The 19,033-nt window shown below is 46.3% G+C and overlaps 1 protein-coding gene across 2 annotated transcripts in view; it reads left to right on the forward strand.

Annotated features, from left to right (window-relative positions):
* Positions 1-19,033, forward strand: part of ZC3H13 (zinc finger CCCH-type containing 13) — a 301,667-nt gene that overhangs the window by 64,859 nt on the left and 217,775 nt on the right. For both annotated transcript variants that reach the window (XM_063952816.1, XM_063952817.1), the window contains exons 3-4: positions 8,886-8,995; positions 12,033-12,141. In XM_063952816.1, the coding sequence (XP_063808886.1) occupies positions 8,886-8,995; positions 12,033-12,141 (219 nt within the window). The remainder of the gene's footprint in view (positions 1-8,885; positions 8,996-12,032; positions 12,142-19,033) is intronic.

Consider the following 19,033-nt stretch of genomic DNA (forward strand, 5'->3'; position numbering starts at 1 on the left):
AATCGACCTTGCCAGCTTCTCCGCCAGAGAGAGAAGCAGTAACAGCGGCAATCCAAAAATGATGTCAAGACCAGGTTATAGTTCTGGTACCGTTGTCACAACAAGGGCAGGGTTTTTATTCAAGCCTCTTTGTTGTTCCGAAGCCGGACGGCTCGGTCAGACCAATCCTAAATCTAAAAGATCTGAATTTCTTCCTGAAAAGGTTCAAGTTCAAGATGGAATTACTTCGGGCGATGAGTGCCAGTCTGGTGGAGGGGGACTACTTAGTGTCGGTGGACATAAAGGATGCTTACCTGCATGTTCCCATTTATCCTCCTCACCAGGCTTATCTGAGATTCGCGGTTCAGTATTGCTATTACCAATTCCAGACGTTACCTTTCGTTCTCTCCACGGCGCCGAGGGTATTCACCAAGTTGATGGCGGAGATGATGGTCCTCCTTCGTCAGAAAGGAGTCAATATAATCCCTTATCTGGACGACCTCCTGATGAAGGTGAGATCCAGGGAGCAGTTATTACAAAACATATCCCTCTCCCTGTCAATACTCCAACAACATGGGTGGATCATAAATTACCCAAAATCACAGTTGGAACCGACGACAAGGTTGTCTTTCCTCGGGATGATTCTGGACACAGAAGTTCAGAGAGTATTTCTGCCGCTGGAAACGACTCTGGAAATCCAGAAAATGGTAAAACAGATATTGAAACCATCAAGTGTCGATCCATCAGTGCATTCGGTTGTTGGGGAAGATGGTGGCGGCCTACGAGGCCATACAGTTTGGTAGGTTCCATGCCAAAGTATTCCAGTGGGACCTGTTGGACAAATGGTCGGGGTCACACCTACACATGCACAGAAAGATAATCCTGTGGTAAAAAAACAGGATTTCGCTCCTGTGGTGGTTGCACAGCTCTCACCTGCTAGAGGGACGCAGGTTCGGGATTCAGGACTGCGTCCTAGTAACCACGGATGCAAGTCTCCGAGGCTGGGGAGCAGTCTCTCAGGGAGAAAACTTCCAGGGACGTTGGTCACAACAGGAAGCCTGCCTTCACATAAATGTTCTGGAGCTAAGAGCCATTTACAACGGCCTTCAACAAGCGGTACATCTTCTTCAAGACCGTCCCGTGCAGATCCAGGCGGACAATGTAACAGCAGTCGCATAGATAAACAGACAGGGCGGAACGAAAAGCAGAGCGGCAATGGTAGAGGGGACAAAAATCCTCCGCTGTGCAGAAAAACATCTACAAGCTCTGTTGGCAATATTCATTCCGGGAGTAGACAACTGGGAAGCAGACTTCCTCAGCAGACACGATCTCCATCCAGGAGAGTGGGGCCTCCACCAACAAGTCTTCGCAGAGGTGACAAGTCTTTGGGGAGTTCCTCAAATAGACATGATGGCGTCTCGTCTCAACAAGAAGCTTCAGAGATACTGTTCCAAGTCGAGAGACCCTCAAGCAGTAGCAGTGGATGCACTGGTGACCCAGTGGGTGCTTCCGTCAGTGTATGTTTTCCCTCCACTTCCGCTGATGCCAAAAGTACTCAGGATCATAAGAAAGACAAGGGTTTGAGCAATCTTCATTGCCCCAGACTGGCCAAGAAGGGCTTGGTCCCAGATCTTCAGCAGTTACTCATCGGAGATCCTCTGCCTCTTCCTCCTCGGGAGGACCTGCTGCAGCTGGGGCCGTGTGTGTACCAAGACTTACAGCGGCTACGTTTGACGATATGGCTGTTGGGCGCCGTGTCCTAGCCAGGTAGGGTATTCCTAAGGAGGTCATCCCCACCCTTATTCTGGCCAGAAAGCGAGTAACGTCAAAACATTACCACCGTATTTGGAGAAAATATGTGTCTTGGTGTGAATCCAAGAAAGCTCCTACGGAAGAGTTTCACTTAGGACGTTTTCTCCATTTTTTGCAGGATGGTGTGGAGACGGGCCTACGATTGGGATCGATCAAGGTCCAGATTTCGGCCTCGTCAGTGTTCTTCCAAAAACAATTGGCCTCTCTTCCAGAGGTTCAGACCTTCGTGAAAGGGGTTCTGCACATCCAGCCTCCAGTGGCACCATTGGACCTTAACGTGGTATTGCAGTTCCTTCAATCGGATTGGTTTGAGCCTCTACAAAAGATAGAGTTGAAGTTTCTCACTTGGAAAGTGGTGATGCTTTTGGCATTGGCATCCGCAAGGCGGGTGTCGGAATTGGGGGCCTTGCCTCACAAGAGCCCTTACCTGATTTTTCATGAAGATAGGGCAGAGTTGCGAACTCGCCAACATTTTCTTCCAAAGGTGGTTTCTGCTTTTCACATAAACCAACCTATTGTGGTGCCAGTAGTTACTGACACATTCACTGTTTCAAAGTCTCTAGATGTGGTTAGAGCTTTGAAAATCTATGTTGCTAGAACAGCTCGTATATAGAAAACAGAGGCTCTGTTTGTCCTGTATGATCACAGCAAGATTGGCTGTCCTGCTTCCAAGCAGACTATTGCACGTTGGATTAGAAATACAATTCAGCAAGCTCATACTACGGCTGAATTGCCGTTACCGACGTCGGTAAAGGCCCACTCCACTAGGAAGGTGGGCTCATCCTGGGCGGCTGCCCGGGGGGTCTCGGCATTACAACTCTGCCGAGCAGCTACTTGGTCAGGGTCAAACACATTTGCTAAATTCTACAAGTTTGACATCTTGGCCAATGAGGACCTAAAGTTTGGTCAATCGGTGCTGCAGGGTCATCCGCACTCTCCCGCCCGTACTGGAGCTTTGGTATAGACCCCATGGTCTTGATGTCATCGTCCCCAGCATCCTCTAGGACGTATGAGAAAATAGGATTTTGATAACCTACTGGTAAATCCTTTTCTCCTAGTCCGTAGAGGATGCTGGGCGCCCGTCCCAGTGTGTACATTACCTACAGTTTAGTTATTACAGTTACACAAGTTGTGTTATCTTGGTTTCAGCATGTTGCTGCAATTAGTTCATGCCTGTTGGCGTGTGTTATGTTGAATGCCATGTGTGCGGCATGGTTGAGGGTGTGAGTTGGTAGATATCTCACCACTAGTTAAGTAATTCCTTTCCTCGAAATGTCAGTCTCCCTGGGCACAGTTCCTACAACTGAGGTCTGGGGGAGGGGCATAGAGGGAAGAGCCAGTTCACACCCAATGATAAGTCTTTGGAGTGCCCATGTCTCCTGCGGATCCCGTCTATACCCCATGGTCTTGATGTCGTCCCCAGCATCCTCTACGGACTAGGAGAAAAGGATTTACTGGTAGGTTATCAAAATCCTATTATTACCGCATTCTGACCATCTAGTGAACATACGACAAGAACCCTGGTCTTCTCCAGAATAGAAATTCTCCCTGTCTAAAAGGATGGTAGCTCACTATCCTCTCCCTACAGAGTTGTGTAACATGCGGAAAAATTCACCACCGGTGGATTCCCATGTCACCTGTCTAGTGGTGTCATCTACTCTGCCTGTCACCACTGTCACCTCACTGAAGGAACCGACAGATTGCGTGTGGAGGGATGCCTTAAGGCTAAGTTACTCCCTTACAGGTGCTGTACATAGATCCACTATAGCAGCCTCGTGGGCTGCAAAAGGAATTGAAGCATGGGTTCAGGCATTAAAGGAAGAGCTGCCTCAGGATATATCTGACATTGCCAGAAAGTACCTGTCTCACATTACCACCGCGGCCTATTTCATTCAGGAGGCGTCCTCTGAGGCAAGTGTGTTGGTGGCCAAATCATCAACTACGTCCATCCTGGCTTGCCGTATTCTGTGGTTGAGGTCATGGAAGGTGGACCTGGACTCCAAAAAGACCTTGGAGGTACTCCCTTTTAAGGGAGACATCCTATTTGGGGAAGATCTCAATAAAATTGTGACTGACTTGGCAGCTGCTATGACTGCCTTTCTCCCTAACACAACTCCTTCTGCACAGAAGGCAAAAGGTACCACTTTTCACTCATTTTGGCGTCAAGGGAAAGCAAAAGGTCAGACATACCCGAGACAATCTTGTGCTTCCAAAACCACAAAGCCCAAGGCTAAACAAGCCTGTTAAGCCTGCTTCTAAACATGACAAGCCTGCTGCATGATGGGACATGCATCCCCCTAGGGGATCCCAGGGTGGAAGGCCGACTTCTGCGATTCACCCAGGTCTGGTTAAAGACTACTTCACAGGCATGGGTGCGAGATGTTGTCTCTCATGGGTACTCAGTCTTTCAAGAGCTGTCCCACTCGCCAGTTCTGCACAACGGTTATCCATATGGATCCGTTAAAGGCGCAAGCTCTACAAATGGCTGTGAGTTCCCTCCTGGATACAGGAGTGGTGGTGCCGGTACCTCTATCCCAGAGAGGCAGAGGATACTACTTGACCCTGTTTCTAGTGCGAAACCCAATGGGTCTTTTCGTACCTATAGTCAATCTCAAATCACTAAACAAGTTTGTGAGAGTATCCAAGTTCCATATGGAAACACTGCGCTCAATTGTACTGGCCGTGGAACCCGGAAATTATATGGTATCCCTGGATATACAAGATGCTTACCTGCATATACCTATTGCCGTGTCACATCAGCAATATCTGTGGTTTGCTATTGGCAACCTTCACTATCAGTTCAAGGCTCTACCGTTTGGACTGGCCTAGGCCCCTCGGATTTTCACCAAGGTTATGGCCGTGATGACGGCTCATCTAGGTCGCCAGAGAGTAAGGATCCTGCCGTATCTGGACTACTTGCTGATCCTGGCAAAGTCCCACGATGTCGTCCTCAGTGATCTGCAACTGACTGTAACCTTCCTACAAGCCCACGGATGGCTCACCAACTGGTAGAAATCCTCGCTGGTCCCTGCTCGGAGCATAGTGTACCTGGGGGCACTGCTGGACACACACACACAGTCAGCGGCTGTTTCTGTCTTCACAGAAGGTCCTGAACCTTCAGGACAGGATAAGATACTTCCTCTCTCGCCTAAGAGTGTCGATACACTCGGCGATGCAAGTACTAGGCTTGATGATGACGGCTTTCGAAGTAGTAGCGTACGCTCAATTTCATTCCCGCCCTCTGCAGAGGTTAATCCTTTCTAAGTGGGACAGCCTACCTAAACGGATCACGTCTCACATGATCTCCTTGACTCCAGAGGTTCATATATCACTGACCTGGTGTCTACAGGACCGGCAGTTGAGCAGGGGCCATACCTTCTGGATACCCAACTGGGTCCTACTGCCTTTGGATGCCAGTCTGGGGTGCTGTGTTGGAGCAACACTCTTTCCAGGGTCGGTGGACCAAGGAGGAATCACTCCTCCCGGTAAACATTCAGGACGTGCACACCGGAGAGTGGAGTCTTCATCAGGAGGTCTTTCAACTCCTAGTGGACAAATGGGGCTTACCAGCTGTAGACCTGATGGCGTATCGACACAATCACAAAGTTCCGGTCTTCGGATCAAGAACCAGGGATCCTCAAGCAGCGTTAGTGGACGCACTGGCAATTCCATGAAACTTTCGGCTGCCCTACGTGTTCCCTCCAGTGTCACTCCTGCAGACACTGCAGGTCCTGCAGAAGTTCAAACAAGAAGAAGGAGGATTTCTACTTCTGTGCTCCAGAATAGCCCAGATGGCATTGGTTCTCAGACCTGCAGGGTCTATCAACAGAGCATCCTCTTCTACTTCCTCAGCGCCCAGACCTCATCGTACAGTGCCCTTGTCTTTATCCGGACCTGGCCAGGCTGGCTTTTACGGCGTGGCTCTTGAAGCATCACTCCTGAGAGCCAAAGGATTCTCTGAGGCTATCATCCAAACTATGTTAAAAACCCGTAAACCGGCTTCAGCTTGGCTTTATTACAGGGTCTGAAATTCTTACTTCACCTGGTGTGCTGATAGAGTTATGATGCATACAGATTCAGAACTTCGAGAATTTCGGCTTTTCTGAACCTCTTGAGACGGTGGACCTTAAATGGCTCACGGCCAAGGTCTTGTTTTTACTGGCTATTGCCACTGCTAGAAGGGTGTCGTTCTTAGGCGCATTGTCCTGTTGTCCACCCCTTTTAATATTTCATCATGACCGGGCAGTTCTTAGAACTCGCCCAGGCTACTTACCTAAGATGGTGTCATCTTTTTACCTTAACCAAGAGATTGTTGTTCCGGCCTTTATCTCTTCTGATTTGTCTTCCAAAGAGCGGTCTTTGGATGTGATACGGGCTCTCCTTATATATGTGGACAGGACTTCCTCTATCAGGAAGTCAGACACCTTTTTTTGTCTTGTTTGGTTTTCACAAAAGTGGCTGACCTGCGAGTAAGTAAACCTTGGCCAGATTGATTAGAATGGTGATTGCACAAGCTTATGCGCAGGCTGATCTCCCAGCTCCTGCTGCTATTAATGCCCATTTTACTCGGTCTGTTGGACCTTCTTGGGCTGCTCGCCGTGCTGCGTCCGCAGAACAATTGTGCAAGGCGGCTACGTGGTCCTCTGTGAACACGTTCATTAGGTTCTATACCAAAACAAATAAATTAGCGGTAATCAACTGGGTATGTTTAAAAAGAGTACAAATTTATTACATATTCTTCATAATTAATTGTTGCTACATATTGTTGCCCATAGTCCTATTGTATGCCCCAGCTGGGCTTACAATTTGGATCCATCTATTACATCTGTAGTCAAGCCTAGAAGTCCAAGTAAGGAATTATTGTGACGAAGTGGACATTTGCGTTTGGACTGGAGATTTAAATAGGACTATGTGGAGTCCATAACCAAGCTACAAGAGGTTGCGCATCTTCCAACATAGTTGGTAATATCTCCGCAATATCTTCATTTCCTAGGACTGAGGCTATACTCATAAGATGAACTACAAATACCAGCTCATGTAATAGTTTAAATCATTCTCATTATAAGCAATGCTCTGATATGCCCTTATTGATTTTTTTCAAATTTTTAAATATGTTGCAACAATTAATTATGTGAAATATGTAATAAATTTGTACTCTGTTTAAACATATCCAGTTCATTAGCGCTAATTTATTTGTTTTTGTATTTTGACCAACTATCCCTATTTTTTGGGCTGCTAATAGCAAAGCTAGCCCATAATCAGCGCCAGACTAATTACTTGGTAATTTATTCTCTTTTCATTAGGTTCTATGCCTTTGATACTTCTGCCTCCCAGGATGCTTCCTTTGGATGCCTTGTTCTCATACCCGCTAAGTTGCGTCCCCTCTCTTGAGGAACTGCTTTAGGACATCCCCGATGTTTCCTTGTGGAAACCAATGTAACCTGCTGCAGAAAAGTAGAGTTATGGTAGACTTACCATTGTTAACTCTCTTTCTGCAAGGTACATTGGCTTCCACAGGGCGCCCACCCTGATGCACGTAGCTTCCGTGGGTTTGTATGGCATTAGCTGCTGGTCCCTTCTCCTGTCTTGAGAATGTGGTTCTATGTGACTAACATCTACCTTCTCTCTTACTGGTTCCTGCATTGGACTGGTTAACGAAACTGAGCTCTCGGTGCCTGGAGGCGAGGTTATAGCGGAGGCTCTAATGCACCCTGGGACAGCCTAAAGCCTTAGCCTGTTGGTGCCTCTGGATCAAGATCCACTCTACACCCCGATGTTTCCCTGTGGAACCCAATGTACCTTGCAGAAAGATAGTTAACAATAGTAAGTCAACCATAACTCTCCTTTTTTGGATTTAGTGGCTATATCTTTTTGAATTATTTTGCTTCAAACCTTCCTTCTCCAATAAAAGAATATTCGTCCCACCATGACAGCTTCTCAGAGTGTTTAGCATCTCCTGTAGAACAGGAAAGACATGGCTTTTTTCTAGAGTACTAGTCGTCTCCTCTTAACTGTTGCACCATGGTCCACTTCCTTCGGGACATTACATAAACTTTGCTGCCTCCCGTAGACATGCTTTACCTACAGCTGAGGCAACCCATTGTATAAGTGACAGTAGAACAGTTTTTTAAGTTGGCCCCCCACGCCCACCTCCTCAATCTCCCTGTACCCAGGTCCACTGTATGTATTGCAGGGTATAGTCTAATTTAAAAATTCAATTCAAGTGGGCGCATCTAGGGAGTTATTGCATGTCACCTAGTCAGTCAGGCTTTTTACAGCTGTACAGCTAGCTGATGGTCCTGCTAATGAATACTTTACCAAAATAAACAAATACATAGTTTACTGTTTAAAGCTTTAAAGATGCAAAGTCGTGGTAGCTGTGTTTGTACAGCCCATCATTACATAGATCTTTATTGGTGTTTATGACTGTTTTAAGAAAGTGATGTATTAAGCAGTTTTCATAATAATACAAAATTAAGTTTTTTGTCTACTTTATTTAAAGGATATAAATAGCTCTGTTACATCTACATGCTAGAGTGGTATGCTGTGTATGAATAACTGTTTTTGGCAGAATCTAACTCTAAGGGGTCAGTCCAATTACCTGCAATGTCTTCGCAGGTGCGAGTAAGGTGCTTCGGTATGCCGCACTTATAGTATTGCCGACTAATGGATTTTTGTTCACACTTCATAGGGCTGCGAGCAAAAATGTGAGAGTCTGGCACAGGAAGGGGCAGTGAGGGGTGCGAGTTTCTGACATTTTACATGCCACTGCTACAGGCAACACACACACCCTTTGTGGGTAATTCGGTTGCCCCCTCTGAAGGACTGCCTGATTTGCTAATACGCGCATATCCATTTTCAGACATATTTCACATTTATTGGAACTTTTTCTTAAATTATTCTGCTTATTTTTGTCCTTCTGCTTAGTAAATGTTTATTCTTTTATGTATCTGCTAAATCGAAACCAGCTTTAAAATTCCGTATTTGACTTGTAAGTAGATTTCTAGTAACCCACATATAGGAGAATATTCAGGTCTTTTCACAAGAAATATTATTTTACAAAATAAACTAATTTAGTACTTCTCATATTTTAGACACAATGTCGTAATTGGATGAAGACTGGGAACTGTATATATGGTAACACCTGTAGGTTTATACATGGCCCTTCACCCAGAGGAAAAGGCTATAGTAGTTCCTACAGAAGGTAAATCAAATTGGAACTTCTTTTTATTTTGTAATCTATTCTAGAATAATATTTGTGTTTTTTTTTTTTTTTTAGTATCTTCTAAACTTTAGTCCACACAGACTTTTACCACTGTAAAGTTAAGTGCAATGTTCCAGGATGAGTCTGCCTGTCCTAAATGAAATAAGTTTTTATTAATGTAATATAACAAAAGTTGTTCATTAGACGTGATCCTCATTTGATAAGTGTAAACATTTTTGTATTTTATTTAAATTTTTCACATGCACTGATTGAAGAAAACGAAGTTTAGATCTCATGTCCACTGGTATTTAATTTTGTTTGTCCTTTTCCTTATGCTCACACAATGCATGCAAACGGATCTTAAAATGAAAGCCCACTTACAGTGCTACTAAAATTCATAAGTGCTATATTTTCAAATGCTGTCTGCTCCATTTTTTTGCGTTTACTGCAAGGGATTGCATTGGGGGAATACCTAGAGGACCTCCAGTGATGTCGCGTGTGTGCGAAAAAAATGCAGTTGATAACCATATGCCAAATGCGTTTTAACATTGGCGCATTAAACTGGAAACTTACGGGTATAATTAAGTGCTAGCTTATAGACGTGGAGGTGTTGCCCATAGCAACCGATCAGATTCTACTTATTTATCTAGCGCCTTCTAGAAGATAATAGCTAGAATCTTGGCTGCTATGGGCAACATCTCCACTTCTAAACCCGCACTTTAGTAAATATAAAGCAGTTGTCCTTTTTAATTTTTTTTTTTTTTTTTAGTACTTGAATTTATTTAGAAAATAAGGGTTCTTTAGTTTAGGAACCTTCCCATTACCTGCAGAAGGGTCTGATGAATGCAGCACATTTATGGATTAGAACTGGATGAGTACAGTCCTCCTGCATTTAAGAGCTGCAAGGCATCCAGTTATATGCCTTGGCATTGGATGGACCTGCCGTCTTTTGTACATATGGACAAAACATAACCCGTTTTGTACTACTGGCTGCCTGCCATGTTCTACTGTAGCAAATACTAAATGATCAGCCTGAAGTGTTGCATGCCATCAGACCCCTCCTGCCCACCAGGTGATTACATTTGAAATCAAATGTAACGTAAGCCTTATTTTTTCCTTCCCAAATTCTGGAGAAAATTAGAATAAGATTAATAATTTTCTGATTGTTTTTAGCTGATATGAAATAAAATGCACTTTGTGTTCCTCTCAATACTAAAAATATGGGTGTCAAAGAAGGGTGTGTGTTTTCAGTAAGTACAGTAATGCAGACTTGTATTTATCTGAAGACTGGGCTTCTGTCGTCCAGCAATACACAGCTACTGCCACCAACCTGTTGAACATGCATCAATCTGGTTGACATCCCTTTTTCTGATCAGGTTAGAGGGTGTCCAAGTAGGAGTATGCTGCTGGACCAACTTAGCTTCAGGCTGCCTCTGACCTGAGTGGTGACAAATGCCTATAAAATGTGTAGCCAAAACCCTGTACTTTATACTCTCTTGGAGCACGTCCACTTCCCTGCAGTTTAGTGTACTATGTTTTTAAATAGCAATCCCATAAAACGTCATTATGCTTAGCGAAGTGTTAATGCTTGTGAGCACGTCAGGCAGTTCTGATATTGGCACAAAACAAATTCTGCACATGCTTAAACTTGTCTTGCTGCATTAAAGCCTGTTTAATAAGCTGTAAAAATGAGTACTGAATATGTAAAATACTTATACAATTTTTGGCTTTGAAAAATTAGGTAAGGCCATGTGCACTAGACTGTGTTTTTATATACGTTCCAGTTTGATAGAAAATAGTAGAGAGTGAGATACTTGCAGACAGACAACCGTGATCTCTACGGAGCGAGGGACTCGCAAAAGTGAAGAATGCTGCGAGGGAGTAGAACATGATAAATTGCTAGAGTCTCCTTTTCATCCCAGATTAAATAGAAATGTTGTAGAGTTTATTATACATACAGTTCTTGTTGTGCATGATATGCTTACAGTGTGATGTTCCTGAATCACCTGTTTACTTGACTCAAAGCTGCAGCATACATTTTACTTCTGAAATCTATACTTAGGGCCTCATCAGGTTTGTTAGCAAACCTCAAATGCACTCTAATGGGCATAACTATGCTGCACTGCAGGGGTGGGGCAGATGTAACATGTGCAGAGAGAGTTAGCTTTAGGTGGGGTGTGTTCAAACTGAAATCTAAATTGCAGTGTAAAAATAAAGCAGCCAGTATTTACCCTGCACAGAAACAATATAACCCACACAAAGCGTGTTTTGCCCCACCTGCAATGCAATATGGTTTTGCCCAATAGTGTACTTTTTTTTTTTAGATTTGCTTACACACCTGAATAACCCCCTTAATGCGAGTGTGCCTCTCTTGTCTGTTAACTAGGATAGATAGATATTGTGGCCTTGTAAACATAGTCTAATATTTTTATTACTTAGAGCAGGGATGGGGAACCTTCGGCCTTCCAGCTGTTGTTGAACTACACATACCAGCATGCCTTGCTACAGTTTTGCAATTTGGCCATGCTAAAACTTGCAGAGCATGCTGGGATCTGTAGTTCAACAACAGCTGGAAAGCCGAAGGTTTCCCATCCCTGACTTAAAGCATTTAATCTCTCTCTTTAGAACTTTCAAACTGCGAAATAAGATGTTCCTTTTTTTCTAATAATGTCACTGTTGCTGTTTGTTTGTCTTATAGAACAATCATCTAGGTGCGAATGCTCATATGCCGTGACCACGTGCACTTCTAAGACATGCACATGCCCCATTCAAAGTGAATGGGGCGCCAAAAGACGCAGATAGTCGCGCCCGTGCCGCAAGTGCACATAGTGAGTGGTCATATGTTGCCATGATGTGCGTGGCTACATCTGTACTCGCTCTCCTCAGTGTTTTTTTTTTTTTTAACGGATAAGTTTTGCCGTGTGGGTGTTTGAATTGTATCAGAAATCGTTACGTTATAAATGTTTTACCTGTACTTTGAATAGTTACTTATTGTTCAGGCTCATTTCTTACCTCATGTAGTCTTTCCTGATCACAGGTCACCAGAAAGACCCACTGGAGATTTACGAGAGAGAATGAGAAAAAGACGCCAGGAAGTTGAGTCTGAGCAACAGAAACGCCCTGACGAACAAACGTCCCCTTCTAGGGTATGAATAACACAACTTGCCTTGCCCTTTAATGGTGTAAACTAGTACAGAGTTACTTTATACCCCTTTCACATCGCAAAAATAACTCGGTATCAACCCAGCATATTGCCGGGTCGACACGGGTCAGTGTGCGATGTGTATTCACCCGGGTTATAAGAAGGGTTATACCCGGGTTGAATACCGGGTCAGTGGCAGTATAAACGGGTTCCCGGGTCGATGCGACCCGGGACCCGTTTACTACATAGGGGTATATGCAATTCCGGGCGAATTGCGGCACTTTTTCGCCCGTTTTTAAGTTCGACACAATTCGACCGTCGAATTCCGGCAGGTGGGTGCCGGAATTCGACTTATTCAATAAAAAACGAATTCGACAGTCCCGCTGTCGAAAAGCGGCCGATTTGACGGATTTTGATTAGATTTTTAAAAATGTTTAAAAAAACGATAAAAAACACGAAAAAAAAATTGCGTGGGGTCCCCCCTCCTAAGCATAACCAGCCTCGGGCTCTTTGAGCCGGTCCTGGTTGCCAAAATACGGGAAAAAAAATGACAGGGGATCCCCCGTATTTTAACAACCAGCACCGGGCTCTGCGCCTGGTCCTGGTGCAAAAAATACGGGGGACAAAAGACGTAGGGGTCCCCCGTATTTTTTGTACCAGCACCGGGCTCCACTAGCTGGACGGATAATGCCACAGCCGGGGGTCACTTTTCAATCAAGGGGTGTCCCGTCCCCCCCCCGTCCCCCCCCAGCCACCCAAGGGCCAGGGGTAAAGCCCGAGGCTGCCCCCCCCCCCATCCAAGGGCTGCAGATGGGGGGCTGATAGCCATGTGTAAAAATGAAAGAATATTGTTTTCTCTGACGTCCTAGTGGATGCTGGGAACTCCGTAAGGACCATGGGGAATAGCGGCTCCGCAGGAGACTGGGCACAAAAGTAAAGCTTTAGGACTACCTGGTGTGCACTGGCTCCTCCCCCTATGACCCTCCTCCAAGCCTCAGTTAGATTTTTGTGCCCGGCCGAGAAGGGTGCACACTAGGGGCTCTCCTGAGCTTCTTAGTGAAAGTTTTAGTTTTAGTTTTAGTTTTTTTTATTTTCAGTGAGACCTGCTGGCAACAGGCTCACTGCATCGAGGGACTAAGGGGAGAAGAAGCGAACTCACCTGCGTGCAGAGTGGATTGGGCTTCTTAGGCTACTGGATACCATTAGCTCCAGAGGGACCGAACACAGGCCCAGCCTCGGAGCTCGGTCCCAGAGCCGCGCCGCCGGCCCCCTTACAGAGCCAGAAACAAGAAGAGGTCCGGAAAAATCGGCGGCAGAAGACATCAGTCTTCAACAAGGTAGCGCACAGCACTGCAGCTGTGCGCCATTGTTACTCAGGCACACTTCACACTCCGGTCACTGAGGGTGCAGGGCGCTAGGGGGGGGCGCCCTGAGCAGCAATGTAAAACACCTTGGCTGGCGAAAATACATCACATATAACCCCCAGGGCTATATGGATGAATTTTAACCCCTGCCAGATTCCACAGAAAAACGGGAGAAAAGGCCGCCGAGAAGGGGGCGGAGCCTATCTCCTCAGCACACTGGCACCATTTTCTCTCACAGCTCCGTTGGAGGGAAGCTCCCTGGCTCTCCCCTGCAGTTACACTACAGTAAGGGGTTAAAAAAGAGAGGGGGGCACTAATTAGGCGCAGTATAACAATACAGCAGCTATAAGGGGAAAAACACTTATAAGGTTATCCCTATATATATATATATATATATATATATATATATATATATATATATATATATATATATATATATATATATATATATATAGCGCTCTGGTGTGTGCTGGCATACTCTCCCTCTGTCTCCCCAAAGGGCTAGTGGGGTCCTGTCCTCTATCAGAGCATTCCCTGTGTGTGTGCTGTGTGTCGGTACGTTGTGTCGACATGTATGAGGAGGAAAATGAGGTGGAGGCGGAGCAATTGCCTGTAACAGAGATGTCACCCCCTAGGGAGTCGACACCTGAGTGGATGAGCTTATGGAAGGAATTATGTGACAGTGTCAGCTCTTTACAAAAGATTGATGACATGAGACAGCCGGCGACTCAGCCTGTGCCTGTCCAGGTGTCTCAAAAGCCATCTGGGGCCCTAAAACGCCCGTTACCGCAGATGGCAGATACAGACGCCGACACGGATACTGACTCCAGTGTCGACGATTAAGAGACGAATGTGACTTCCAGTAGGGCCACACGTTACATGATTGAGGCTATGGAAAATGTTTTTACACATTTCTGATAATACCAGTACCACTAAAAAGGGTATTATGTTGGGTGAGAAAAAACTGCCTGTAGTTTTTCCTGCATCTGAGGAATTAAATGAAGTGTGTGATGATGCGTGGGTTTCCCCCGATAAAAACTGTTAATTCCTAAAAAGTTATTGGCATCATACCCCTTCCCGCCAGAGGATAGGGCACGTTGGGAAACACCCCTTAGGGTGAATAAAGCGCTCACACGCTTGTCTAAACAGGTGGCACTACCGTCCCCGGATACGGCCGCCCTTAAGGAACCTGCTGACAGAAAGCAGTAAAATTTCCTAAAATGTATATACACTCACACGGGTGTGATACTGCGACCAGCAATCGCCTCAGCCTGGATGTGCAGTGCTGGGGTGGCTTGGTCGGATTCCCTGACTGAAAATATTGATACCCTAGATAGGGACAGTATATTACTAACTATAGAGCATTTAAAAGATGCATTTCTATATATGCGTGATGCACAGAGGGATATTTGCCGACTGGCATCAAGAGTAAGTGCGCTGTCCATTTCTGCCAGAAGAGGGTTATGGACAGGACAGTGGTCAGGTGATGCTGATTCCAAAAGGCATATGGAAGTGTCGCCTTATAAAAGGGAGGAGTTTATTGGGGTAGGTCTAACAGACCTGGTGGCCACGGCAACGGCTGGAAAATCCACATTTTTACCCCAGGTAGCTTCTCAACCTAAGAAGACGCCGTATTATCAGGCGCAGTCCTTTCGGCCCCATAAGGGCAAGCGGGCAAAAGGCGCCTCATTTCTGCCCCGTAGCAGAGGGAGAGGAAAAAGGCTGCAGCAAACAGCCAATTCCCAGGAACAAAAGCCCTCTCCCGCCTCCGCAAAGTCCTCAGCATGACGCTGGGCTTTACAAGCGGTCTCAGGCACGGTGGGGGCCCGTCTCAAGAAATTCGAGACGTCTCCCCCTCGCCGTTTCATAAAGTCTGCTTTACCGACGTCTCCCTCAGACAGGGAGACAGTATTGCAAGCCATCACAGGCTGTATTCCCAGCAGGTGATAATCAAGGTACCCCTCCTGCAACAGGGAAAGGGGTACTATTCCACACTATTTGTGGTACCGAAGCCGGACGGCTCGGTGAGACCAATTTTAAATCTAAAATCCTTGAACACTTACATACAAAGGTTCAAATTCAAGATGGAGTCACTCAGAGCAGTGATTGCAAACCTGGAAGAAGGGGACTATATGGTCTCTCTGGACATCAAAGATGCTTACCTACATGTCCCAATTTACCCTTCTCCAAGGGTACCTCAGGTTTGTGGTATAGAACTGTCACTATCAGTTTCAGACGCTGCCGTTTGGATTGTCCACGGCACCCCGGGTCTTTACCAAGGTAATGGCCGAAATGATGATACTCCTTCGAAAGAAGGGAGTTTTAGTTATCCCTTACTTGGACGATCTCCTGATAAGGGCAAGATCCAGGGAACAGTTGGAAGTCGGGGTAGCACTATCTCAGATAGTGCTGCGGCAGCACGGTTGGATTCTCAATATTCCAAAATCGCAGCTGATCCAGTCGACACGCCTTCTATTCCTAAGGATGATCCTGGACACAGTCCAGAAAAAGGTGTTTTCTGCCGGAGGAGAAAGCCAGGGAGTTATCCGAACTAGTCAGAAACCTCCTAAAACCAGGCCAAGTGTCAGTGCATCAGTGCACAAGGGTCCTGGGAAAAATGGTGGCTTCCTACGAAGCAATTCCATTCGGCAGATTCCACGCAAGAACTTTCCAGTGGGACCTGCTGGACAAATGGTCCGGATCGCATCTTCAGATGCATCAGCGGATAACCCTGTCACCAAAGACAAGGGTGTCTCTCCTGTGGTGGTTGCAGAGTGCTCATCTTCTAGAGGGTCGCAGATTCGGCATTCAGGACTGGGTCCTGGTGACCACGGATGCCAGCCTGCGAGGCTGGGGAGCAGTCACACAGGGAAGAAATTTCCAGGGCTTGTGGTCAAGCCTGGAGACATCACTTCACATAAATATTTTGGAGCTAAGGGCCATTTACAATGCCCTAAGCCAAGCAAGACCTCTGCTTCAAGGTCAGCCGGTGCTGATCCAGTCGGACAACATCACGGCAGTCGCCCACGTAAACAGACAGGGCGGCACAAGAAGCAGGAGGGCAATGGCAGAAGCTGCAAGGATTTTTCGCTGGGCGGAAAATCATGTGATAGCACTGTCAGCAGTGTTCATTCCGGGAGTGGACAACTGGGAAGCAGACTTCCTCAGCAGGCACGACCTCCACCCGGGAGAGTGGGGACTTCAGCCAGAAGTCTTCCACATGATTGTAAACCATTGGGAAAAACCAAAGGTGGACATGATGGCGTCCCGCCTAAACAAAAAATTGGACAGGTATTGCGCCAGGTCAAGGGACCCTCGGGCAATAGCTGTGGACGCTCTGGTAACACCATGGGTGTACCAGTCAGTGTATGTGTTCCCTCCTCTTCCTCTCATACCAAAAGTACTGAGAATTATAAGACGGAGGGGAGTAAGAACTATACTCGTGGCTCCGGATTGGCCAAGAAGGACTTGGTACCCGGAATTTCAAGAGATGCTCACGGAGGACCCGTGGCCTCTACCTCTAAGAAGGGACCTGCTCCGGCAAGGACCCTGTCTATTTCAAGACTTACCGCGGCTGCGTTTGACGGCAGGGCGGTTGAACGCCGGATCCTGAAGGAAAAAGGCATTCCGGATGAAGTCATCCCTACCCTGGTCAAGCCAGGAAGGATGTAACCGCAAAGCATTATCACCGCATTTGGCGAAAATATGTTGCGTGGTGCGAGGCCAGTAAGGCCCCGATGGAGGAATTTCAACTAGGTCGATTCCTGCATTTCCTGTAAACAGGAGTGTCTATGGGCCTAAAATTGGGGTCCATTAAGGTTCAAATTTCGGCCCTGTCAATTTTCTTCCAGAAAGAACTAGCTTCACTACCTGAAGTTCAGACGTCTGTAAAAGGGGTACTGCATATACAGCCTCCTTTTGTGCCTCCAGTGGCACCTTGGGATCTCAATGTAGTTTTGGGGTTCCTAAAGTCACATTGGTTTGAACCACTTGAATCTGTGGAGTTAAAATATCTCACATGGAAAGTGGTCATGTTGTTGGCCCTGGCCTCGGCCAGGCACGTGTCAGAATTGGCGGGCTTTATCCTGTAAAAGCCCTTATCTGATCTTCCATTCAGACAGGGCGGAATTGAGGACTCGTCCTCATTTTCTCCCTAAGGTGGTTTCAGTGTTTCATCTGAACCAACCTATTGTGGTACCTGCGGCTACTAGTGACTTGGAGGACTCCAAGTTGTTGGACGTAGTCAGGGCCTTGAAAATATATGTTTCCAGGACGACTGGAGTCAGGAAATCTGACTCGCTGTTTATCCTGTATGCACCCAACAAGCTGGGTGCTCCTGCTTCTAAGCAGACTATTGCTCGTTGGATTTGTAGTACAATTCAGCTTGCACATTCTGTGGCAGGCCTGCCACAGCCAAAATCTGTAAAAGCCCATTCCACAAGGAAGGTGGGCCCATCTGGGGCGGCTGCCCGAGGGGTCTCGGCGTTACAACTTTGCCGAGCAGCTACTTGGTCAGGGGCAAACACGTTTGCTAAATTCTACAAATTTGATACCCTGGCTGAGGAGGACCTGGAGTTCTCTCATTCGGTGCTGCAGAGTCATCCGCACTCTCCCGCCCGTTTGGGATCTTTGGTATAATCCCCATGGTCCTTACGGAGTTCCCAGCATCCACTAGGACGTCAGAGAAAATAAGAATTTACTTACCGATAATTCTATTTCTCGTAGTCCGTAGTGGATGCTGGGCGCCCATCCCAAGTGCGGATTGTCTGCAATACTTGTACATAGTTATTGTTACAAAAATCGGGTTATTATTGTTGTGAGCCATCTTTTCAGAGGCTCTTCTGTTATCATGCTGTAAACTGGGTTCAGATCACAGGTTGTACGGTGTGATTGGTGTGGCTGGTATGAGTCTTACCCGGGATTCAAAATCCTTCCTTATTGTGTACGCTCGTCCGTGCACAGTATCCTAACTGAGGCTTGGAGGAGGGTCATAGGGGGAGGAGCCAGTGCACACCAGGTAGTCCTAAAGCTTTACTTTTGTGCCCAGTCTCCTGCGGAGCCGCTATTCCCCATGGTCCTTACGGAGTTCCCAGCATCCACTACGGACTACGAGAAATAGAATTATCGGTAAGTAAATTCTTATTTTTTGCAGAAGAACTACAAGTCCAAGCAAGCCTCTCCCGCAAGCCGGTACTTGGAGAACCACAGGTATCAGCATGCGGGGGAAAAACGGGCCCGCTGGTACCTGTAGTTCTATTGCAAAAAAAATACCCAAATAAAAACCGGACACAGACACCGTGAAAGTATAACTTTATTACATACATGCCGACACACATACTTACCTATGTTGAAACGCTGACTCTGGCCACGTCTCCAATGTCGACGTCCGGGGTACCTGAAAATAAAATTATACTCACCTGATCCAGTGTCCAGATCTTTTATTGTAATCCACGTACTTGGCAAAACAAAAAAACGCATTTACCCGAACCAGACGGACTGAAAGGGGTCCCATGTTTACACATGGGACCCCTT

The sequence above is a fragment of the Pseudophryne corroboree genome, chromosome 2 (genome assembly GCF_028390025.1).
Source record: "Pseudophryne corroboree isolate aPseCor3 chromosome 2, aPseCor3.hap2, whole genome shotgun sequence".
In the NCBI taxonomy this organism is placed as follows: domain Eukaryota; kingdom Metazoa; phylum Chordata; class Amphibia; order Anura; family Myobatrachidae; genus Pseudophryne; species Pseudophryne corroboree.